Here is a 25,724-nt window from a genome sequence, read left to right on the forward strand (position 1 = left end):
GACTTAAGGCTCGCTCAATGGGCGAAACAAACCTTTAAAACGCTCAGATGTTTAGCTGCTCCTTAGAAGAGAAACAAGTATCTGCAAGCTTATGCCCTAGCACTACATCCGATATCCAGTCATAGATTTAATATTCAGCGCAGAAAACTATTTCCTTTTCTATAAATTTTAAAAATAATACACAATATAGGACATGTGCAATGGTTGCGGATTGATAGATCTAGATCTGGGGTAACCAACTCCAGTCGTCGAGAGCTACCAACAGTTAATGTGAAGTAATTAGCTCCACCTGTGGATCTTTTAAAATGTGAAAGCGAGTAATGAGTGCACCTGTGCAGCAGCTAGGTTGTCTGGAAAATGTGAACTGTTGGTAGCTCTGGAGGACTGGAGTTTGCTACCACTGATCTAGGTAGACAGTCAGTACACAAACATTCATTCTTACATTAATTTTGTTAGGAGCCAATTAACCTACCAGTACATTATTGGATTGTGGGAGGAAACCCACGCAAGAACGGGGAGAACATACACACTTCGCACAGTTAGGGCCATGGTGGGAATAGAACCCATGACCTCAGGGCTGTGAGGCAGTAATGTAACCATTACACCGTCCGTACTGCCCCGTATATATAACACATGGTGGGAATAGAACCCATGACCTCAGTGCTGTGAGGCAGTAATGTAACCATTACACCATCCGTACTGCCCCGTATATATACCACATGGTGGGGATAGAACCCATGACCTCCGCGCTGTGAGGCAGTAATGTAACCATTACACCGTCCGTACTGCCCCGTATATATATAACACATGGTGGGGATAGAACCCATGACCTCAGCGCTGTGAGGCAGTAATGTAACCATTACACTGTCCGTACTGCCCCGTATATATAACACATGGTGGGAATCAAACCCATGACCTCAGTGCTGTGAGGCAGTAATGCTAACCATTACACCATCCGTACTGCCCCGTATATATAACACATGGTGGGAATAGAACCCATGACCTCAGGGCTGTGAGGCAGTAATGTAACCATTACACCGTCCGTACTGCCCCGTATATATAACACATGGTGGGAATAGAACCCATGACCTCAGTGCTGTGAGGCAGTAATGCTAACCATTACACCATCCGTACTGCCCCGTATATATAACACATGGTGGGAATAGAACCCATGACCTCAGTGCTGTGAGGCAGTAATGCTAACCATTACACCGTCCGTACTGCCCCGTATATATAACACATGGTGGGGATGGAACCCATGACCTCAGCGCTGTGAGGCAGTAATGTAACCATTACACCATCCGTACTGCCCCGTATATATAACACATGGTGGGAATAGAACCCATGACCTCAGTGCTGTGAGGCAGTAATGCTAACCATTACACCGTCCGTACTGCCCCGTATATATATAACACCTGGTGGGAATAGAACCCATGACCTCAGCGCTGTGAGGCAGTAATGTAACCATTACACCGTCCGTACTGCCCCGTATATATAACACATGGTGGGGATAGAACCCATGACCTCAGTGCTATGACGCAGTAATGCTAACCATTACACCATCCGTACTGCCCCGTATATATAACACATGGTGGGGATAGAACCCATGACCTCAGCGCTGTGAGGCAGTAATGCTATAACCATTACACCATCCGTACTGCCCCGTATATATAACACATGGTGGGGATAGAACCCATGACCTCAGTGCTGTGAGGCAGTAATGTAACCATTACACCATCCGTACTGCCCCGAATATATAACACATGGTAGGGATAGAGCCCATGACCTCAGCGCTGTGAGGCAGTAATGCTAACCATTACACCATCCATACTGCCCCGTATATAACACATGGTGGGGATAGAACCCATGACCTCAGTGCTGTGAGGCAGTAATGCTAACCATTACACCATCCATACTGCCCCGTATATATAACACATGGTGGGGATAGAACCCATGACCTCAGCGCTGTGAGGTAGTAATACTAACCATTACACCATCCGTACTGCCCTGTATATATAACACATGGTGGGGATAGAGCCCATGACCTCAGCGCTGTTAGGCAGTAATGTAACCATTACACCGTCCGTACTGCCCCGTATATATAACACATGGTGGGGATAGAACCCATGACCTCAGCGCTGTGAGGTAGTAATACTAACCATTACACCATCCGTACTGCCCTGTATATATAACACATGGTGGGGATAGAACCCATTACCTCAGTGCTGTGAGGCAGTAATATAACCATTACACCATCCGTACTGCCCCGTATATATAACACATGGTGGGGATAGAACCCATGACCTCAGTGCTGTGAGGCAGTAATGTAACCATTACACAATCCGTACTGCCCCATATAGATAACACATGGTGGGAATAGAACCCATGACCTCAGTGCTGTGAGGCAGTAATGCTAACCATTACACCATCCGTACTGCCCCGTATATATAACACATGGTGGGGATAGAACCCATGACCTCAGTGCTGTAAGGCAGTAATGCTAACCATTACACAATCCGTACTGCCCCGTATATATAACACATGGTGGGGATAGAACCCATGACCTCAGTGCTGTGAGGCAGTAATGCTAACCATTACACATCCGTACTGCCCCGTATATATATAACACATGGTGGGGATAGAACCCATGACCTCAGTGCTGTGAGGCAGCAATGCTAACCATTACACTATCCGTACTGCCCCGTATATATAACACATGGTGGGGATAGAACCCATGACCTCAGCGCTGTGAGGCAGTAATGTAACCATTACACCGTCCGTGCTGCCCCGTATATATAACACATGGTGGGGATAGAACCCATGACCTCAGCGCTGTGAGGCAGTAATGTAACCATTACACTATCCGTACTACCCCGTATATATAACACATGGTGGGGATAGAACCCATGACCTCAGCGCTGTGAGGCAGTAATGTAACCATTACACCATCCGTACTGCCCCATATATATAACACATGGTGGGAATAGAACCCATGACCTCAGTGCTGTGAGGCAGTAATGTAACCATTACACCATCCGTACTGCCCCGTATATATAACACATGGTGGGGATAGAACCCATGACCTCAGCGCTGTGAGGCAGTAATATAACCATTACACCGTCCGTACTGCCTCGTATATATAACACATGGTGGGGATATAACCCATGACCTCAGCGCTGTGAGGCAGTAATGCTAACCATTACACCATCCGTACTGCCCCGTATATATAACACATGGTGGGGATAGAACCCCTGACCTCAGTGCTGTGAGGCAGTAATGTAACCATTACACCATCCGTACTGCCCCGTATATATAACACATGGTGGGGATAGAACCCATGACCTCAGCGCTGTGAGGCAGTAATGCTAACCATTACACCATCCGTACTGCCCCGTATATATAACACATGGTGGGAATAGAACCCATGACCTCAGTACTGTGAGACAGTAATGCTATAACCATTACACCATCCGTACTGCCCCGTATATATAACACATGGTGGGGATAGAACCCATGACCTCAATGCTATAACCATTACACCGTCCGTACTGCCCCGTATATATAACACATGGTGGGGATAGAACCCATGACCTCAGTGCTGTGAGGCAGTAATGCTATAACCATTACACCGTCCGTACTGCCCTGTATATATAACACATGGTGGGGATAGAACCCATGACCTCAGTGCTGTGAGACAGCAATGCTTACCATTACACCATCCGTACTGCCCCGTATATATAACACATGGTGGGGATAGAACCCATGACCTCAGTGCTGTGAGACAGCAATGCTAACCATTACACCATCTGTACTGCCCCGTATATACAACACATGGTGGGGATAGAACCCATGACCTCAGTGCTGTGAGGCAGTAATGCTAACCATTACACCGTCCGTACTGTCCTGTATATATAACACATGGTGGGGATAGAACCCATGACCTCAGTGCTGTGAGGCAGTAATGCTAACCATTACACCGTCCGTACTGTCCTGTATATATAACACATGGTGGGGATACTGAGATTTATGTCTTACCTGTTAAATCTCTTTCTTCGAGGACGTCAGGGGCCACAGGGATTACATTGGGTAGAGAGTGAGGTCACGACCTTTCCAGCACCAGAAAGGATAAAACTTCTGGACTGCCCAGAGACAGCCCTGGCTCCTCCCTCCTCTACCCCGCCTCCTAGGCTAGCTTACTTTCAGTTTTTTCCAAAGCCAGGCAGGAGACAAGATAGAAGGAAGAGAAACCCATACAGTAACACATTCAACAAATATATGTGTGTGTGGTTGCTCAACAGAGGAACCATAACTGTGACATGTATAAGTACCTCAACAAAGGAACTTTTAACTAAGTTCACTCAACGGAGGAACTATGAACTTCAATACCATGAAGCAGGCGCGGCAGGGAGGGATCCCTGTGGCCCCTGACGTCCTCGAAGAAAGAGATTTAACAGGTAAGACATAAATCTCAGTTTCTTCTGCGGCAGACGTCAGGGGCCAGAGGGATTACATTGGGATGTCCTAAAGCAGCCACCTAAGGGTGGGGACGCGCCTGTGCCGCGGCCAGTATATTCTGGACGAATGCCGAGTTCTGAGAGGCAAACATAACAAACGCAAAAAAGCGTAAGAAATCGTTGGCAGACGACCAAGTTGCCGCCTTGCCAAGTTGCTCTGCCGTTGCACCACCTGTAAAAGCCCGAAACACACCCACAGATGTAGTGGAATGAGCCCGTACCCCTGCAAGAACGGAGAGTGAGGTGAACAAGGAATCCTGCTTGATAAACGACCGCAGATATCGGCTGGCAATAGTCTGCATGGTAGCAGACCAGCCCCTCTTATGAATTCTCTAGTGGATAAAGAGAGAGTCAGATGGCCAAAGTATTACAGCGTGATGTACATAGTCGTGCAAAGCACAGACCATCTCCAGTTGATTGCTGCCCAGGAGAGACCGCCGGCCTACAAAGGGCAGGGATCACTATCTCCTGGATGACTTGAAATTCAGGAACCACCTTGTGAGGTGTAAAGTAACGTTTCAAAGAATCCGTTCTATGAGAATGAAAGACTTTGAAAGGCGATTGACCTAACAGAGCCTACCGGGCAGACACCCAGCAGCAACGGTCAACAGGAAAACCGTTGTCCCAGTTAGCCTGTAAAGAGCCCTAAAGGGCCCAAAGAATCAGAGAAAGATTTTATCAAACCACCATGTTTGTAACAACCAGAGGTTGGATCTGCAGGACCCCCTGCAAGAATGAGCGGAGATCATACCACAGAGCTCATAGGCTGTGGAATACAAAGGAGAGAGCTGAGCCCTGTTGCTTTAAAGAAACAGGCGGAGGCCAGCCCCCACTACTTCTACCGAAAGGACAAAACCCTAGACAAACGGTAAATTCTGGGATTGAATTCAATCCCGTGGCTTTTAATTAGGTTGTCTTAACAGCCCTGTGAGCAGTTCTGGCCCCAGAGGCAGACAGATAAGAGAGACCCCTAACAGGGTTCACAGATCCGAGAACCAGATTCTCCTGGATTAAGGTGCCCCCACCTCCACTTTTAATGTACAAATTACTTTGAGGAGGAGCAAAAATGGTGAAAAGCCTACCTCCGCACGAATAGCCACTGGACTGACATAACAGAGCGTGGACTCTGTAACCTGCAGGGTCTCGAGATCTGGACACATACAGGGTGACCTGGTAAATGTGACGCAAAGCCATCAAACCACCATTGGTCCACCCCAATGGCCTACCAACCACAGGAACACCTCCGAAGGGAGGGTCCATCTGTTGGTATAGTTTTGCCAACAAGGCCGGGATCTTGCGCTCCCATTGGAAGAAGCGGGAGGCCTAAGCCTACAGCACCTGGTATTCCCAGATGGTCTCCCATCCAAGTACTAACCAGGCCTGACCCTGCTTGGCTTCCAAGATCAGACGAGATCAGGCGTGTTCAGGGTGGTGTGGCCGTAGGCTCATAGCCGGCCCACTCAGAGTGTCACCCTAGTGGTTGATAACAAACCACCCTTTTTTGCATCACCCGACTGGACCTGCACAGGGTGACCTAGAAACCAAGGTTCTACCTTGCAGAAATCCCACAGGACTGTCTTTTTCACTTAGGTTTCAAGACAGAAGCATCTTTTCCATAATAGCATTATCCAGTCTATGTCTTAAGATGTACTGTTGCGTGTATAAAACACGGATTTACCAAAAGGATCAGTTTTGGTTATAATGTATGTGTATGTAGATACATTAGAAAACAAACAAACAGGAAACTATATCGAACCGCTGTTTGAATGTAAGAAGCGAGAATGCTGACCTAGCACCGCTATATATATCCACTAATATATATATATATATATATATATATATATATATATATATATATATATATATATATATATATATATATATATATATATATATATATATATATATATATATATATATATATATATACACACACATATACATACACATATATATATATATATATTGTGCATGTACATATATATACACACACGTACACACACAAATGCCTACAAACATAAACATATGCATTCATGTACCCCTATACAATAGGTCGTACAGATTAAGAGGCAACATATTGGTATATAGCATATGGTGGCGCTGAAATGAACAAGGCCGTCAACATTGGCAACCAGTAAAACTTCTACCAAAGTGAGATTGCGTCCCTGAAGGGATGCATAGTCAAGGCCATATTAGCTTTTAATTATAAAAGCTACAGTTAGTGTTACTCCGCTAACATAACTTAAAGGAGAACCATAAGAAATGACAAACCGAATTGTTTGTGGGAGAAAACGGGAGCACCCGGAGTAATCCCACGCAATTACGTGGAGAATATACATAAACTCCACCCAGTTAGGGTAATGGCGTTGTTTGAATGGAACCCATGTTATCTACAACAGCTGGTGTTCCCATGTGATCTCAAACGAGATTGGGCATATCCAGTGTGGTATGAATATAGATTGACATCAGTGCCGTGAGGTAGTAATGTTAACCATTACACAGTTCGTACTGCACCTCCACAGCTGCATCTCCCAAAAATGCTACCCCGCTGGGGTGCAAGGCTACTAGAGGCCTGGAGGAATACTAAGTCAAATTATCTCAAATGTGCGATCTGCATGTTAGATGCATGTGATCCTAATGTAAATCCGACTACATAGTCAGATCCCACACTGGATTGTATTGTGCGTACACACCACAACCAGCTCTGTATGTGACAGTGCAATGTTCCAACTTCCAATGACCAGGAATACCAAAGGTTATCCTGTGGAGAAATTACATCTCAGAGTCCACCGTTGGTGACGTTTACCATAGTGCCCTGTCAGAACATGAAATAACCCCTGTATTGTGGGGACTGAATCCTTATAGCCGTGCGCCTTGTCTACTTAAGAGACGGGAGCGTTGCTGATTGAGCTATTGCTCTATTAGGGTAAAACAGGCCTGGACTATGTTCCGACAGGGTTTAAAAGTTAGCAGAGGTGTCTTACACCAAGTGTCTGGACCAGAACTGTAATGGCTGCACACACTGTGATTTCTAATTGACTTGCTATGGATAACTTTGCTAACTCATGAGTTAGTAACATACAAGTCATGCTACCTGCATTAGACATTGCTGCCCTTGCCTTTGATTAATGGAGTGACCTCTGTGTCACTCTGATAGCAGGGTATAAGACTTCCTGCTGTCCTCTGTATGTGACAGTGCAATGTTACCCTCAGTATCTGTGCATTAGAGTAAGGCAGTGACCTCTGTGTCACCCTGATAGCAGGGTATAAGACTTCCTGCTGTCCTCTGTATGACCTAGCTGGCAGCAAACTGTCCCCCCATAAACTGTAATCTGAGAACACAGTATCTTTCTGGAAGAAAGCAAGAAGGGGTTTTTATTGTCAGCCAGCAGATACACATTGCACAATTAGAGGCTTATTGCAGAAATCTAACGATCTCTATGTCACGGAGGAAAAATACATCAGGCAAGGCAACAGGGTATATGGCCTCAGGCCTCAGATGACAATGTAAACTGAGTTATACACTTTCCACCTGACAATATATACACTACACACACACACACAGGGAGAGAGTGTAGGTATAGGTAACCAGAGATAGAATCACTGGATAAGAGAGACAGTATAAGGAGATGAGCTGCCACAGGCCATCAACAACACCATGGTATATAACACAGGAGTGATATGACCTAATTTACATACAGCCCAATACTGTCCCACTATGCTCTAAACCCCACTGTCTGAACACAGAACATGGGGGAGCAGCTGCATTCAATATGCAGTTAACCAGGACAAGCTTGAGCACAGCCCTGGCATTAGCAGTCAGGAGCCTCCAGCAGCGTGCAATGGCGGCAAGTATGTTAAAATGACCGCCAGAACCGCCTGATAGCTGGGAAAGTACCATGGACTCCGTCCTTACAATGGCGTCCCTTTTTGAAAGGGTAGCCGCGCCATCAGGCTATACTCATATGCCCAGGCTGGCCGGTGGTACTTGGGCCAGCCTTGCAATGTGTGCAGGACACCAATATAGGAGTTCCTGTGTCACTATCGCTGTCCTCTAAGATTGTACAAGAGGCAGCTAAACTGGTACAGCTAACACCTATACTTCTGACATGCAGTGATGGTGTTAACACAGTTATGAGACACAGCACAATGCATAAAATAATAAAAGTGGCACTGAGCTCCGCAAAGCACATAGGCCGGCAGGAGCATAAAGTACTGTACCCTGTGCTCCAGTAGGAGAGGTACAGGTGGGATTTGCCCATATGGCCCGGCAGTGAAGAGATGGAACTCCAGACTGGCAGAGAGCTCTCTGTGTCCTTCTTACACGTGCAGCAGGCAGGCAGGAAGAGATCAGGGCTGGAAACCCCGTGGGTACATCCTAGCTCCTGTCTCCGGGAGAGGGGCTGTGTGAGGAGAGGCTCCCTTCCCCCTACTAGCAAATGGCCACCGGGATTTCATGACTCATGCGGCGTCGGTAAAATGGCGGGGATCCGGCGCTTGCCGGGCGGCCCCGCATACCGACGCCGCTGCCCACACTCAAAGTCTCCCTGGTGGTCCAGCGGGTCAGGGTGCACACCTAGTGAAAGGAGGCGTTCTGGCCGCTTGCTAGTGCAGCCCGGCGATCCCCCCCACCGGGCTGCTCAGCCGCTATAACTGCGTGCGCATTCGCACTCCCAGCGGGGAGCGCGTTACCTGAAAGCGGTTGTCACCGCTGATGTCCCGGTCCCCGTCGCGGCTGTGCTCTCCAGTGCTTCAGAGCCAGCCGAACACCTCCGCTTGTGGAAGCCACGTGGGTGGTGTTGGGCTGCCGGGTCCCGGGTGATGGAGCGCAGTGCAGGGATCTAACAGACCCCCAGTGCTGCTGCTCTGTCACTGACTCCAGTCAGTGTAAAAATAAGAATAAAAAAAAAAAATTCAAAACGAAGTTTAAGCTGCTTTAACAGCAGCCCTTTCAAAATGCGTGTTGGCTCCTGCCAGCACAATCAAAACTGAAAGTAAGCTAGCCTAGGAGGCGGGGTAGAGGAGGGAGGAGCCAGGGCTGTCTCTGGGCAGTCCAGAAGTTTTATCCTTTCTGGTGCTGGAAAGGTCGTGACCTCACTCTCTACCCAATGTAATCCCTGTGGCCCCTGACGTCTGCCGCAGAAGAAAGAACCCATGACCTCAGCGCTGTGAGGCAGTAATGCTAACCATTACACCGTCCGTGCTGCCCCGTATGGTGGGGATAGAACCCATGACCTCAGCGCTGTGAGGCAGTAATAATGAGATTTATGTCTTACCTGGTAAATCTCTTTCTTCGAGGACATCAGGGGCCACAGCGTTACAGTGGGTAGTAAGGAGATGGGAGAGCACCAGCACCCTAGAGGTTAAACTTGAACTGCCTCCCAGGCAGCCGGGCTCCTCCCCTCCTCTACCCCGCCTCCAGGCCAGGAAGCTCAGTTTTTTTAACAAGCCAAGGCAGGAGACAAGATAGAAGGAAGAGAAGCACCGCACAGAAACACATTCTGAACATGTTAGTACCCTCAACCGAGGGATAATATAACATAATCATAACTTAACCATAACGGAAGTAAAGCAGGCGCGGCAGGGAGGGATCCCTGTGGCCCCTGATGTCCTCGAAGAAAGAGATTTACCAGGTAAGACATAAATCTCATTTTCTCCTTCGGGAGACATCAGGGGCCACAGCGTTACAGTGGGACGTCCTAAAGCAGCCACCTATGGGTGGGGACGCGCCTGTGCCGCAGCCAACACACTCTGGCCAAAGGCCGAGTCCTAGGAGGCAAACGTGTCAAAAGCGTAAAAACGCAAGACAGTAATGGCGGACGACCAAGTCGCCGCCCTGCAAATTTGCTCAACTTTAGCACCGCCTCTTACAGCCCAGGATACCTCCACAGACCTAACGGAATGTGCCTGAATCCCTGCCGGAACCGGGAGGGAGGTGTCCAAATATGCCTGCCAGAGCGACTCCAGCGGGCAGTAGTTTGCGTAGAGGCAGGCCACCCTCTCATCCGAACACCATATAGTACAAAGAGAGAGAGAGTCTGACTAGTGCAACAGCCTAGAACGGTGCACATAGCACATAAATGCGCCCCGGCCGGACAACGTCCAAGGAGGACCAAGCCGTAGTAACAACAGACTGTCTAAATGCCAGAACAATAATGTCCTGGTTGACCTGAAAGCCGGACACCACCTAAGGTAGGTGAGAAGGGACGGTAGGAAAAACCGCCCGGTTATAACCAAGAACTTACAGGACAGAGCTGACAGGTCAGAGACTCCCCTGGCCAAAGCTATCGCCAACAAGGAAACGATCTTCCAGGCGAGTCAACACAGGTCCACTGACCGCAAGGGCACAAAAGGTGGGCCCTGAAGAAGTCAGGATTAGAGAGATCCCAGGGGGCAACTGGGATAACTAAGGGAGGCTGGATATGCAAGACATCCTGCAGGAATGTACAGACATCCGTCGACAGAACAAGATGTGCAAGGCTGAAATCCGAACCTTTAAAGATGATCAACGCAACCCAGCCTCCAGACCCTTCTGCAAGAAGGACAGAACCCTAGCCAGGTAGTAAGTCCCGGAATCTGAAGCGTAGAATTCGCAGCAGGAAAAGTAAGCCCTCCATATGCGATGGTACACCCCATCTAGGGAGGTTGCCTCGCCCTGAGCATGGTGGAGTGAAATCCGCTGGGTCTTACCCGGGAGGTCTCAACAGCCACCCCGTCAAAGCCAAGTGCCTCAAAGCCGAAAGAGAGAGGCGGACCATGAGAGCATGCCTGTGTCCAGGGGTAAGCGAATAGGAGGGGCTACTGACTGCAGATCCGAAAACCAGATCCGTCTGGGCCAAGGTGGAGCAACCAGAATAGACGTGCCGCCCTCCGGCTTCAGCTTGCGAGACATTCGCAAAAGGAGGAAAGTAGTGGAAAGGCGCCATCAGTGTGGACGGCCACGGAGTGGACAGGGCGTCTACCAGGCAAGCCCCCCCCCCTCCGGGTCGCAAGACCAGGACCCGCACAGTGGTGGTTTGAAGGTATGGCGAGAGGCTGTTGGGCCCCACCGTTGTACCAGCATCTGAAACATCACTCTCAGGAGGGTCAAGTCGTCGGCATCACAGGTCTGACGGCCGAGGAAGACCGCCACCCAATTCTGGACTACCAGGATAAAAATTTCTGAAAAAGCAGGGATCATCTCTGAAAGATGCCGGATGCTTCTGTCATAGTGGGCTGACAACTAGTGCCACCCTGGTGGTTAACATATGCCACCCTTGTCGCAATGTCCGACTGGTGGAGAGGCTGATGTGGGGGGAGCCTTCTCCCCCTGCTGACAAATGGCCCCCAGGGAGGTGTCCACATGCGGCGCCGGTAAAAATGGCAGGGGTCCGGCGCTACCGGGCGGCCCCGCATACCTGGCGCCGCTGCCCACAAACCGTTTCCCTGGTGGTCCAGCGGGAGCGGGTGGCGAACCAGCCGTCCGCTTGTCAGCGCAGTCGGCGGTCCCCCCCCGCCGAACTGCTACAGCCGCAATGCCCAGCAAGCGCAATCGCGCGCGCTCCCAGCGGGGAGCGCGTTACCTTTTGTCAGGTCCCCGGCGTCCGGTGGCGGCTGTGGCTCCCCAGTGCCCGGGGGCCGCTGCAGGTCCCCACCCTCGAGTGGCGATGCAGCTCCGGACCCGGGTGATGGAGCAGCAGCGCAGGTGTCTGTGCAGACCCCCAGTGCTGCTGCTCTGTCACTGACAGAAGTCAGTGTAAAAGAAAAATGAAAAATAAAATATAAAAATCAAGTTAGGCTGCTAAATAGCAGCACCTCTATTAGGTGCATCTGGCTCCTGCCAGCACCCGAAAAAACTGAGCTTCCTGGCCTGGAGGCGGGGTAGAGGAAGGGAGGAGCCCGGCTGCCTGGGAGGCAGTTCAAGTTTAACCTCTAGGGTGCTGGTGCTCTCCCATCTCCTTACTACCCACTGTAACGCTGTGGCCCCTGATGTCTCCCGAAGGAGAAATAACCATTACACCATCCGTACTGCCCCGTATATATAACACATGGTGGGGATAGAACCCATGACCTCAGTGCTGTGAGGCAGTAATGCTAACCATTACACCGTCCGTACTGTCCTGTATATATAACACATGGTGGGGATAGAACCCATGACCTCAGTGCTGTGAGGCAGTAATGCTAACCATTACACCATCCATACTGCCCCGTATATATAACACATGGTGGGGATAGAACCCATGACCTCAGTGCTGTGAGGCAGTAATGTAACCATTACACCGTCCGTACTGCCCCGTATATATAACACATGGTGGGGATAGAACCCATGACCTCAGTGCTGTGAGGCAGTAATGCTATAACCATTACACCGTCCGTACTGCCCCGTATATATAACACATGGTGGGGATAGAACCCATGACCTCAGCGCTGTGAGGCAGTAATATAACCATTACACCATCCGTACTGCCCCGTATATATAACACATGGTGGGGATAGAACCCATGACCTCAGCGCTGTGAGGCAGCAATGCTAACCATTACACCATCCATGCTGCCTCTCTCACTATGCAGACATGGATGGCGAAGTATAAAAAAGTTCCCAAAAAATGAAACCATTTTTAAAATAGAAATCATGTCAACCTTTTGACTCCGTCGACCTATCAGCCAGACACTGTGTGTATTATCTTTCTGTATATCCACCCCCACAGTGATAGAACTGTTCTCAGGGACAGGGTGACCATAACATAACAGGACATTTCAGGAAGATGTTCTGAACCACGTTGCACCAGGGATTATCCCCAGAATGGATAGAAATGCTGGATGCATGCTAAGCCCTCGGCATTGTACGGTGCCCTGTACACACCTTGCTATGCCACTTTCTTCTTTCTGTTTTACGCTGCTGAATTTAGGCTCAGTCTCTGCCAGCTCCTTCTGCTTTTCCTCAATCTTCTCCAGTAATTTCTGTCTTTCTTTTAAGAGTCGTTTCTTAAATAAAAATAAATAAAATATGTTAAACGTTGTAATGAATGCTATGGTGAGTGAGCACCGTTAGGTTGGTTACTCAGACTATGCTGTGTGTACTGGAACCCTCCACCACTTGCTATGCTGTATTCACTGTATTGCCCAACAATGTAAATACTCTGCACTCAGGGCCTTATTCAGAATAAGCAAGCATATATCCGGAGCCTAGAGAGCAGGTAAACTCTGCCCCAGCTAACACACGCCGCTGCACTCACTGCGTGTCACAATCCACTGCTAGATGTGAGCAATCCCCCCCGGTCCACCACTTGCTGTATTCCTATGAGCCTGTGACTGATGTCTGCAGCCCCTTAGGCAGATAGTTACCCTCTGCTCACTGTTCCCAGCCAGCTCATCTTGGAGATCCTTGGCTTTCAGCTCCAGCTTGGTTCTCTGCTTTATCTGCTCCTGCCTCTCAGAGCTCAGTTGCTCCTTCTCTTCCTTCATTGCTGATATCTTGGCTTTCATCTCACGCACATGGCGCTCAATGTCCTACAAAAACAAAAAGAAACGGAAAGTTATGGTAAGTTATGGAAAGTTATGGTAGAACCTACCTTTCTTTCCTTGAAGTGCATGGGAACCACAGGGGACATCGAGGTTGTAGGCGGATCCAGGAGGTCCGAGGCACCAATCAGCGAAGCTTTTTAGAATTCCCAGGATGCCCGGGCCCTCTTCCCTACAACCCCGCCTCCAGGCTCATTCAGCCAGTTTTTGTAACAAGCCATAAGCAGGAAGAGGAGCAGAGAAGAGGACAGGAAAAAAACACATGCCCAAGTACTCATACACACATAATATAGCACGAGGACAAGAGAGTGGTCATTATTAGTCACAGTGTAACATATCACTAATAGGGAAACCTCAGGAACAAATTAAAGGGAGGGCGCCCTGTGGTTCCCATGGACTTCAAGGAAAGAAAGTTAACCAAGGTAGGTTCTACCATAACTTTCCGTTTCCTTGTCAGGGTCCATGGGTCCCACAGGGGACATCGGGGATGTCACAAGCCGTATTAAGGGTGGGAGTTTGCCTGAGGTGTCAGAAGTACCCGATGACCAAAGGAGGCATCCTGGGAGGCGAACGTGTCAAAAGCATAGAACTTGATGAAGGTATGGACAGATGGACAGATGACCACGTTGCAGCCTTGCACAGCTGTTCGGCAGATGCACCTCGGCGTGCAGCCCATGACGGACCAACCGCTCTGGTAGAGTGTGCTTTGATAGATACAGGGACCGGGAGATTACCCTGTTGATAAGCCTTTTGGATAGCCATGCGGATCCAGCGAGCAATAGTCTGTTTGCTCGCTGGCCATCCCTTTTTTGTGAAATCTGTATAGGACAAACAGGGAATCAGATTTCCTGACTGACTTAGAACGGTCGACATATATGGTCAGAGCCCTGACCACGTCAAGTAAGCGTTCTTCCGACGACAGGTCTTCTGCCGTGAACGCAGGAACCACAATCTCCTTATGAACATGGAATTTGGAGACGACTTTAGGGAGGTAGGCTGGTTTAGTTCTTAGTATCGCCCTATCCGGGTAAAAGACCAGAAAAGGAGACTTGTAAGAAAGTGCCGACAGATCAGAAACCCGTCGGGCTGAAGAAATGGCCAGAAGGAAAAAAAGTCTTAACGGTCAGCCATTTGAGGTTTGCTAAAATGGGGGCTTAGTTGATTCCTTTAACACGATGGATAGGTCCCAGGGTGTTGTAGGAGGGACATAAGGAGGTTGGAAGTGTAACACCCCCTGGAGAAACGCAATCTTCTTTTGGAACCAGACCGATAAGGCGAGACCTGGACTTTAAGGAAGGCCAATCTCAGACCCAAGTCGAGACCCTTTTGAAGGAAAGCCAGGATTCTGGCTACTTTGAATACCCTTGGATTGTATCCCTTTGGTGTACACCATGTGAAATGGGCGTGCCAAATTCAATAGTAAATCCTGGAGGACGCTGGCTCGCATGCCCGGATCATAGTCCTGGCTACTCTGGAAGAGAAGCCCTTGTGTTTTAGCAAGGCAGTTTCAAGTGCCACGCCGTCAAAGATAGACGATGAGGGTCCGGGTGTAGACAAGGACCTTGACTCAACAGATCCCCCACGAAGTGGCAGGGGGAATGGAGGCTGGGATGACAGAAGCTGAAGGTCTACATAGCAATGCCTGCGAGGCCAGGCCGGAGCTATTAGGACGAGGTTCCCGCCTTCCTTTTTGAACTTTCTGATGACTCTGGGAATCATGTTTATTGGAGGAAAGGCGGATGGAAGATGAACAAGTACGTAAAGGAGAGTTTGATACAGCGCTTGGGTTTTTCTGAATTTATTACAATGTTAAAACATGATTAACAATACATTTCATATGAGAATTCTCAAAGATAATAAAAAATGAAAAAACTGGTATAAAATGTTTTAAAAGGTTTTGCTGCTAGTATTCAATGTTGGAGCCAAATGGGTGTTAAGTGTCCTGAATCAGCACCAGGGTATATAGTTACCATACGTGATGGATGATTATGTTGGAAACGAATATTCAAAATCCCGGAGATTTCCCAGTGATAGATTCCTGTACCTCTCACAGTGGAGGTGGTGGTGTAGCAGTCCTTAAGGTACGGCTGGTACCAGATGGAAATGGCTGCGGGTTCCAGGAGATTCAAAGGAGAACTGGTCCGGGTATGGTGTCCTCTGCAATTGCAAGGGGTAGCTGTATTGGAGCTAGGTGGCTGTCCAAAAGAATGCTGGAGCAAGGGTATGGGCTCAACGCGTTTCATCGTGTTCACACGCCTTCATCAGCTCCTTCCAGCCATTTCCATCTGGTACCAGCCGTACCTTAAGGACTGCTACACCACCACCTCCACTGTGAGAGGTACAGGAATCTATCACTGGGAAATCTCCGGGATTTTGAATATTCGTTCCCAACATAATCATCCATCACGTATGGTAACTATATACCCTGGTGCTGATTCAGGACACTTAACACCCATTTGGCTCCAACATTGAATACTAGCAGCAAAACCTTTTAAAAACATTTTATACCAGTTTTTTCATTTTTTATTATCTTTGAGAATTCTCATATGAAATGTATTGTTAATCATGTTTTAACATTGTAATAAATTCAGAAAAACCCAAGCGCTGTATCAAACTCTCCTTTACGTACTTGTATATTTTTGGGAGCCTTACACCCTCCCGATACAGCAGCTATAGTCACATTGGTGGTTACCCTCTTCTTCTGGATGGAAGATGAAACCTCCATGGAACCGACAAGGCATCCGTAAAGCACGCTTGAGGATCTCTGGACCTAGACCCGAATCTGGACACTTTCCTGTTGTGTCTGGACGCCATTAAGTCCACGTCCGGCTGGCCCCAGCGCTCAGAAAGTCTGCCTCCCAGTTTAACACACCTGGGATGAATACTGCCGACAGGATCATGAAGAGGATCCTGGACACCTCCTAGACAACAGCTTTGCTGCGGGTACCTCCCTGGCGGTTGATGTACGCCACCGCCGTGGCGTTGACGGACCGGATCTGTACCGGTTTCCCTTGGAGCAAGTCCAGGGATTGAATCAGGGCGTTGTGGACTGCCCGTAGTTCCAATATGTTGATGGAGAGGCGAGATTCCAGAGGAGACCAAACGCCTTGCAAGGATCGGGATCCTACTACCGCCCCCCAGACTCGAAGGCTGGCGTCGGTAGTGAGAATTGTCCACTCTGTGAACCAAAATGGACGTCCTTGGGACAGGTGTTCCATTTGGAGCCACCATTGCAGGGACTCCGTTACCTGAGGAGTCAATGAGAGGAAGGTGGACCTGATGTGGTGGGGAAGACCGTCCCACTTCTTCAGAATGAGCTGTTGTAGGGGGACGCGAATAACTGGGCCCATTCCACCATATCGAATGTCGATACCATCAGACCCAAAATTCTCATTGCTTCGTGAACGGAGACTTGTGGGGCCTGAAGAAACGTCTGGACTCTGTGTTGCAGAGATCTGCGTTTGTCTGTGGGGAGCGACATCCGCAATGTACGAGTGTCCAGGAGAGCTCCCAGATGTAGCATTTGCTGCGAGGGGGTCAGGGAGGATTTCTCCCAGTTCAGGAGCCAGCCATGGGCCTGAAGAGTCGAAATTATCTGCAGGTGCGACAACAGGACTTCTGGAGACTTTGCCACCAATAGGAGGTCGTCCAGGTATGGGAACTCGGATACCTTGTTTGTGAAGATGTTTCGCCATCACTGCCATGATTTTTGTAAAAACTGGGGGCTGTGGCCAGGCCGAATGGAAGGGCCTGGAATTGGAAGTGGCGAATTTGGATGGCAAACCTGAGGTACTGGTGTGCCGGCGCAATGGGGACGTGCAGGTATGCGTCCCGGATGTCTAGTGAGACCATGTTATCCCCTGCTTCCAGAGCCAGGATTATTGTCCGCAAAGTTTCCATCCGGAACTTTGACACTTTTACCACCTTGTTTAGTGATTTCAGGTTTAGTATGGGTCTGTATGTTCCGTTTGGTTTGGGAACCAGGAACAGAGTGGAGTAGTAGCCCCGCCCTCTTTCGAGAAACAGGACTGGGACGATGACCTGAGACTGCAACAAGGACTGTAGGACTTTTTAACAAATGTTCTGCCTTGTTTGGGTCGTGAGGAAGACCCGTGCAGAAGAACTTCCGAGGAGGAGGCTTTAGGAAGGATATGGAGTATCACCGGGATACCACTTCCCTCATCCAGGCGTCCGTTGTTGTGGACAGCCATTGGGGGGCAAAGTGAAGAACTCTGCCTCCCACCTGGGGATCCCCCTGCGGGAGGCGTGTCCCGTCATGCCGAAGGCTTGTCGGGTTTGGCAGGGGCCTGTCTAGTGGCCCAGGCCTGTTTAGGCTTGGCTTTACCTGCCTTGTTAGGGGGGGGCGTTCCTAGCATAGGATTGCCCTCTGGCCTTACCCTGGGGGCGAAAGGGCGGCGTCCTAGCTTTCTGCGGCAGAGCTGTAGGGAGACAAGCAGTCTAAGCAGCTGCTAGAGAGGCTGCAATCTTATTAAGCTCCTCCCCAAACAAATTCTCACCCTTAAAGGGGAGTAACTCCAAAGTTTTCTTGGATTCCACATCCGCTTTCCATGGGCGCAGCCAGATAACGCGGTGGGCCTGGACAGAACTGGCAGACGCCCTGGCTGCTAAAGAACCTGCATCAGACATGGCCTCCATGATATACAAAGCCGCTTGTCTAATGTGGTGAACAAACATTTTAGCGTCCTCTAGAGGGAGCTCATCCTCCACTGTTTGGAGCCAGGGTAAAATGGCCTTGGCTGCCCAGGTGGCTGTAATAGTGGGTCTCTGGACTGCGCCAGAAAAGGAAAACATGGCCCTAAGAGACTGTTCTAGGCGTCTATCTGTGGGATCTTTAAGGACTGACCCAGAGGTAACTGGCAGGACAGAAGCCTTTATTAACCTGGTCACATGGGAATCAACCGGCGGTGGGATCTCCCATGGTTTACAATCCTCAGGAAGAAGAGGATATCTGGACAGTAATGTTCTAGGGGTATTTGACTTTTTCCCTAAGGCTCCCATTGGTCAGTCCTGATCTCTGTTAAGTGGTCAGAATGAGGGAATTGTGCCTTAATGACTTTCTGCTTGTTACAGACATCTCTGGTCTTAGCAGTAGGTTCAGGCTCATCAGAGTCTGTTAAAAGGACGTCACGGATGGCGTGAATGAGAGCTGCCACATCAGGTGTTTCTGCTTGGGAAGCAGGAGTGTCAGTGGGCATAGGATCATCATCTTGGTCATCATCCAGATTAAGATCATCATCAGCATTGTCATTATTATAATTATTCCCTTCATCATCAGTATCATCCTGAACTACCGACAGCAACGGTGTCAACACAGGTCTGGTTGGTTGAGCAGCACTGGGCAGCAGCTTCTGCATAGCCACCGAAGTCTGCTGCAAGGTCTACACCGTGGTCGACAGGGCATCCACCCAAGGTGGAGGGGGCTGGACTACAGGGGGGTGCGATGGATGGCGGAAGGCGATCCACTACCAGTACCGAATAGTTGTTGAAAAGCTGCCCAGGGGGTTGTGGTGAAACCACAGAGGCAGATGGCTGACCAGGGGGGAGAAAGCAGGTGACACATAACCCGTCCTGGATAACATCCTGCTCAGATAGGCCTGCTGCACAGCCTCTGCAGGACAGGAGCTGAGGAGACTGTGTCTGAGTGCGGCCCCGTTTGGACATGGTTACCCACAGGGGGAAATACAGTGCACAATAGGAGAATTCACCAAAGAAACCCTAGAGTGATATCACTGCGTGTATGTGACCTGAGGCAGCACCTCAATATGAGAGTATAGAGAAAGTTACACAGACAGTGAAAGATAGAACTAGCACACGTCACACACACACACACACACACACACACACACACACACACACACACACACACAATAGCCTAAATGAGCTATCACACCCTGCTATCAACCACTTTAGCTCTAAAGAGCAAGTGGGATCTAGGGTGGCTGTGAACGTAATCTACTCAGCCTGTAGACGGTTTCACAGGGGAGAGCTGTCGCCCGGACTCTGGGGACTCCGTGCCTCTGGAAATGCCGCTGGTCTGAGAGGAAGGGGGCGGGCACAGAGTTACGCAGCTAATGGCCACAGCTCTGGGAAGAGAAGGGCGCCAGAGCTGGGGGAGGGGCTGCAGGCCAAGCGCCACCTCCCCGTACTGGACTTCCCCCACCGGGACACAATTGGAGCCTTAGTTAACTGGGTCCCCCTTACACGGGCCTGCGCTCGGTTCCCAGTGGTTTAGTGGAGTCCCTGACCCGGGAGCCAGTGTCCACTCCAGCTGCTGCGGCTGTCTCCCGCAGCGTGCAGCATGGCAGCAATTTGTGCTCTCTAGGAGAGCCTTACCTGCTCCCTGATGCCGACCACGCTGCCTGGAGATCTCCGGCGGTGCTAGCGCTGTCCGTCTCCTCCGCCGGGCTACCCCGCTTGACCGCAGTCCTGGGTGGAATGTCGGCGCCGGCGGGAGTGATGCGGCAGCACGCGCCGCCGTCAATTGATTGAAGGCGGGAGCTGCCTCAGCTGCTACAGCGGCTCAGCCGCTGAAGCAGCAAATTTAAAATTGTAAAATAAAAAATGAAGGTAATCCCTGCTGATTTAAAGGTGCATCTGCTTCCTGCAGGCACCAACAAAAAAACGGGCTGCATGAGCCTGGAGGCAGGGTTGTAGGGGAGGGGGCCCGGGCATCCTGGGAATTCTAAAAAGCTTCGCTGATTGGTGCCTCGGACCCCCTGGATCCGCCTACAACCCCGATGTCCCCTGTGGAACCCATGGACCCTGACAAGGAAAATATATTTAAAAAAAGGATTAAATCGTGTAGCTTCCAATAAACCTGAAGAGAAATTACGCTCCAAGCCGTTGTTTGGTAGGCCCGCCGTAACTCGCTTATATACAGCGTCAGCCATAATACTGTGCTACACATGACAGACGTGCTGATCCTCTGGGACTACTGCAGGGCATTACAGATCGCATGCATTTACCACTGTCCAGTAGGGTTACAGCATTACCTAACAGCGCACTCTCTTGCGGTGTACGGCCAGAACAAGAGTATTAACGACTCACCTCCATTTTATCCCTGGCGTCCTGCTGGGCGTCTCGCAGCTGTCTGGATTTCTCACCACTTGTCTCGCGCTTTGATGAAAGCTGCAGAACACAGATAATATATTAGATGTGACCTGGCGAGCTACAGAAGGCAGAACAGTCACCTAAGGAGAACTCTGCGCTACAATCCCGTGACCAGTCTATATGTGAGGGCAGCGACCGCAGATGGATGGGAAAAGGGCGACTTGCCTCATCGAGCTTGGCCCGCGTCTCGTTCAGTTCCTGGTTGTAGATGGTGTACTCCAATGCTCTCCTCATCTTGTCCCACTTCTGGTACTGCGCAAGCTCTTCCTTCTCATCCTCCAGTGTGTGTAAGCGCTCTTCAATGTACTTCAGCAGCTCGTTAATCTTCTCACGTTTACCCTCTGCATGGAATGAAGATGATAGAAGAGGTCACCGAAGGGCAGACACGTGTTGCACGTGTCCTACAACCAGGACATGTACTGACCGGTCTCCTTCATCAGCGAAATACTTTCTTCTTTACGCTCATCATAGACTCTGGTCCCGGCGACTTCCCGAAGCAGCTTCAGCCTCTGGGAGTCTGGAGCAGTCGCCATCTGGTTAATCTGTGGGGGGAAACAGGCGTCTTAACAACTGATATGGATAAATTAATACAATAAAATAAAAAAGGTACTTGTTTCCTAGCACGGCGCCACCGATATCAATTGTATGGCATCGGGATTGTAAAATGCGACGCAATTAGACCCGATTTGTAATTGTACAGACACCCTGATGGCTGATGACAATGTTAAATGCCCCCCCAGACCCAATTTTTAATTGTATACCCACCCTGATGGGTAATTAGTATGTCAAATGCCCCCATTGTTAACGCCACGATCAACGCCAACCCGAAGCGTGGAGAGCGCAGCGAGCCCGCAAGTGGTGGTGGTACGCGTCCTCCGACCTTTTCATACCCCCACTATCCACGTCGGTGTAGAGCTTATTTTATATAGTGTGGCGAGCGTCGCGAGACACCGAGCCCGAAGCGTGGCGAGCCCCGCCACACTATATAAAATCAACTCCACGCTGACGTGGATAGTGGGGGGTATTAAAAGGTCGGAGGACGCGTACCGCTGTGCTCGCCACGCTTCGGGTTTACGTTGATACTGGGGTGGCGTTAACAATGGGGGGCATTTCACATAGTAATTACCCATCAGGGTGGGTTTACAATTAAAAATCGGGTCTGGGGTGCATTTAACATTGGACTCAATGGGAAATCGGGTATAATCGCGTCGCATCGCATGCCATGTGATGTGATTAAAAAATTGTACAATGAACTCCTAAAAGGCTTATATCGGGTCCCATCGCATACCTTAACTAATGGTATACGATGGGACCCGACTGGCGCCGTGCTAGGAAACAAGTACCAAATAAAAGAAAGTGTGCCAGCGCCGGCTGTACCAATGATTGGACCAGACGGTTCTCAAAAAAAATCTAACAATTTAATAATTAAGAAAATTAAAAAACACAAAGCTTCCTCAGGAGCAAGTATCCAAATGAGAGCTCAGTGCTCATATTTATACCAGAGGACTAATTGTCTCAATGATTCACCTGAGTGCAATTACAAGTTTAAAAATCATTAAAACTATAGGGTCATGTGACTATTTCCGGGTCACATGACTCTATAGCCTAAATAGATCATGTATACTTCTTTTGAAAACAATATTTATTGTGTTTAAAATATATTATTCTACATACTGCCTCCTATATTAATAAGGTATATAACCCACATAATTTGCAGACGGTTCTCAGGTTTTAATGATTTTTAAACTTGTAATTGCACTCAGGTGAATCATTGAGACAATTAGTCCTCTGGTATAAATATGAGCACTGAGCTCTCATTTGGACTCTTGCTCCTGAGGAAGCTGGAGGTACAATGTTCCGGGGAAACGCGTTGAGCTGTTCAGAAATCAGTCTGCTGACACCATCTCTGAGATTGTGGTGACCTGTCCGACCTACCCACAGACGTCCCTCACCAAAAACATCTGGACTAATCTTCTTTTGGGATAACTGCATGATCCCTAATTCATCCACCAAATAAGAGGACGACTGTTACAAGTGGGAACCTTGAGCCCTTGAAATCACAGGGCAAATTCAGGACTACTAAGTCACCCCAGTCTGGATAACAAAACATCGAGCAGACCAACCAGGATGGTAATATGAATCCAATTGTCAGTATTTCATGAAAAATACCCATAAGTTTCAAGCAAAAATATCCCGGTGATATATGTTTTTAACAGTGCAAATTGGACTTCAAGTCTAATGATTCACATACCAACTTTTTTTGGGTTTTAATTTTCTTAATTATTAAATTGTTCGATTTTTTGAGAACCGTCTGGTCCAATCATTGGTACAGCCAGCGCTGGCACACTCTTTCTTTAATCTAAGGGTCTGACAACCCTGTGCCAGCTGCTGCTGATTGCGCACCACACATCTCTTGTTTTTACAATAAAATAAAAGATGGTCCCAACAATAAACAAAAAGGACATCCGAATAAGCCACCAAGTGGAAATGCCTTACCTTGCCCTGTTTTACTATGTAATACGGATTACTACGAGAGAAGCCAGCGCTTTCCAGCAGGTTCATCACATCATTTTTTCTAGAAGAAAAGAAACCAAAAATGTTTACGTAAATAAAATGAGAAACATCCATCATACGGCAGAATGTAATACAGGATGAACACGGATTATTCGGCATCAGTGGTTTTTACCACCACAGCACAATTAACTCCTCTGCCACCACCCCGTCAACTTGTCTCCCGCAGGTTGCAGGGTATCCAAGATTCCGCAGCTTCCCTGCAGTGCAACCCTCCCCCACCCGCATCCAGACACCCTCCCACTGCCATTCTAAGCCCTCCTACAGTCTCTTCTACAATATAACAACCTAACTTCCTCTGGCCCCCGATGTGTCTGGAGGTTCCAAACCAACAGATGCCAGATAAATCGGTGTTCAACCTGTATAAATATATCTGGTAAATAATTCCACTGAAAATAACACCTAAAGTAAAACAACAGGGAAATATCTGGCAATGGATGTAAAGAAAACCTATCGATAACACACACAGTACAGGCGGTGATTATACGGGGATCAGCCAATAATGAATTCCATTGCTGTATTGCACGTCATCGCCTGTTGTACGTGAATTGATGGGCATTATAACCAACAATACTATTTATTTTAGCACCCTGCATCTTTCAAAACCCATGTATTACCTCTTCCCTGCCTGGGGTGTAACGCTCTGCCGTGGTGCTTCTAGCACAGTGTGGTCTGTATTTCAGTACGGATATGCAGACCAGGCATGTACTAGAAGCAGCACAGCAGAGAGTGACCCCCTCAGGCAGGGAAGAGGAACTGCACAAGTTTTAAAAGATGCAGCACGCAAGAATGAAGACTACATAAATATGATGTGACTGGTGCCTGCCTCCACAGTGTATGGGTGGCCGGCGCCCTCTCATGTGCCAGGAGAGAGAAAAATAACCGGTGCTGCCACTTACGTCACCATTTTCTTGTCTAGGAAATACTGATCCTTTTTGGCTCCAATGACTCTACGAAGTGAAACCTCCTCCTTGTCGATCTAACAAGAGACATAAGCAGCACAGTCAAAACGCTCTGGTGCGGACAGAAGATCAGGAGATCTCAGATTGCCTGGAACGTGATTCCGTAACTCACCGGCAATCTGTTATCAGAGTTGTCGAATATGATTTCCACAAACGCAGAAATAACTCGAGGGCCTGTTCCCTCCTGAAATACAAACAAAAGTGGTTATTTCACATAGTATCAAACCCATTTCTTGGAATACATTAGGTCAGGGGTTTATTCATCAATAAAGGCCATAGGAGAGATCAGGCGTAAAAGGAGTCAAACCAGAATCACAGCACAAAAGGTGGGAATGCAGCATCACCCATATGGATCCAGCAAAGAAATCCTGAATTCTCTTTGGTGTACGCTGATGACCTTGGGGAAGATCCAAAGTTGACCCCAAATGAGGTTAAGCCATCAGCAAACACAGGAACTAGCAGGTGCAGGATGGATGGGCAGGATGCAGCCGGACACCACTGCTGGACTGAGGTTCCACACTGTGCGGCCCAGGACGGATACAATCATTCAGATTTACCCCATCCATCAGGAAACCCTGGAGACTATGGGGTACATTTACTAAGATGGGAGTTCTTATGAAGATGGGATGTTACCCATAGCAACCAATCCGATCCTGCTTATTTACTTAGCACCTTCTGGAAGATAAAGGATGGAATCTGAGTGGATGCTTGGGCAACACCCCCATCGTCAATATAACGCCCATCTTAGCAAATGTTCCCCTTTCTCTACACAGACTTGTAAATTATCTAACCAGGGTTGAATAAAAATCAGATTTAACCCCTTGAGTGGTATGTCCGAAAATTTTCCAGGCATTCCACAAATAGGTGCGCGCCAGTGGTGTCCAGGTGTGCACCACCTCGAGCCCCCCGTTACATTCCCCAGCCCCCCCCCCCCCAATCACCTGTGCTCCGGCGTACGCCGGATCTCTTCTAACCCCTGCCGCTCCCCCAGCCTCTAGCCACCTTGGGGGATGTTCGGGAGCACTCAGGCGCCCGAGTCGCGGCAA

At 48.9% G+C, this 25,724-nt stretch overlaps 1 protein-coding gene and 1 non-coding gene across 2 annotated transcripts in view; both read right to left on the minus strand.

Moving 5' to 3' along the window:
• SMC3 (structural maintenance of chromosomes 3) overlaps positions 1 to 25,724 on the minus strand; it is a 44,898-nt gene that overhangs the window by 13,698 nt on the left and 5,476 nt on the right. The window contains exons 5-12 of the mRNA XM_083149842.1: positions 24,791 to 24,862; positions 24,616 to 24,695; positions 23,642 to 23,720; positions 21,570 to 21,687; positions 21,311 to 21,486; positions 21,083 to 21,163; positions 13,838 to 14,002; positions 13,356 to 13,477 (exon numbers count right to left, since the gene is read on the minus strand). Of these exons, the coding sequence (XP_083005968.1) occupies positions 13,356 to 13,477; positions 13,838 to 14,002; positions 21,083 to 21,163; positions 21,311 to 21,486; positions 21,570 to 21,687; positions 23,642 to 23,720; positions 24,616 to 24,695; positions 24,791 to 24,862 (893 nt within the window). The remainder of the gene's footprint in view (positions 1 to 13,355; positions 13,478 to 13,837; positions 14,003 to 21,082; positions 21,164 to 21,310; positions 21,487 to 21,569; positions 21,688 to 23,641; positions 23,721 to 24,615; positions 24,696 to 24,790; positions 24,863 to 25,724) is intronic.
• On the minus strand, positions 5,841 to 5,959 carry LOC146016399 (5S ribosomal RNA). Its single transcript, XR_014449292.1, has one exon. It is a non-coding gene; the product is annotated as a 5S ribosomal RNA (ribosomal RNA).

The sequence above is a fragment of the Crinia signifera genome, chromosome 6 (genome assembly GCF_055691185.1).
Source record: "Crinia signifera chromosome 6, ASM5569118v1, whole genome shotgun sequence".
Classification (NCBI taxonomy): domain Eukaryota; kingdom Metazoa; phylum Chordata; class Amphibia; order Anura; family Myobatrachidae; genus Crinia; species Crinia signifera.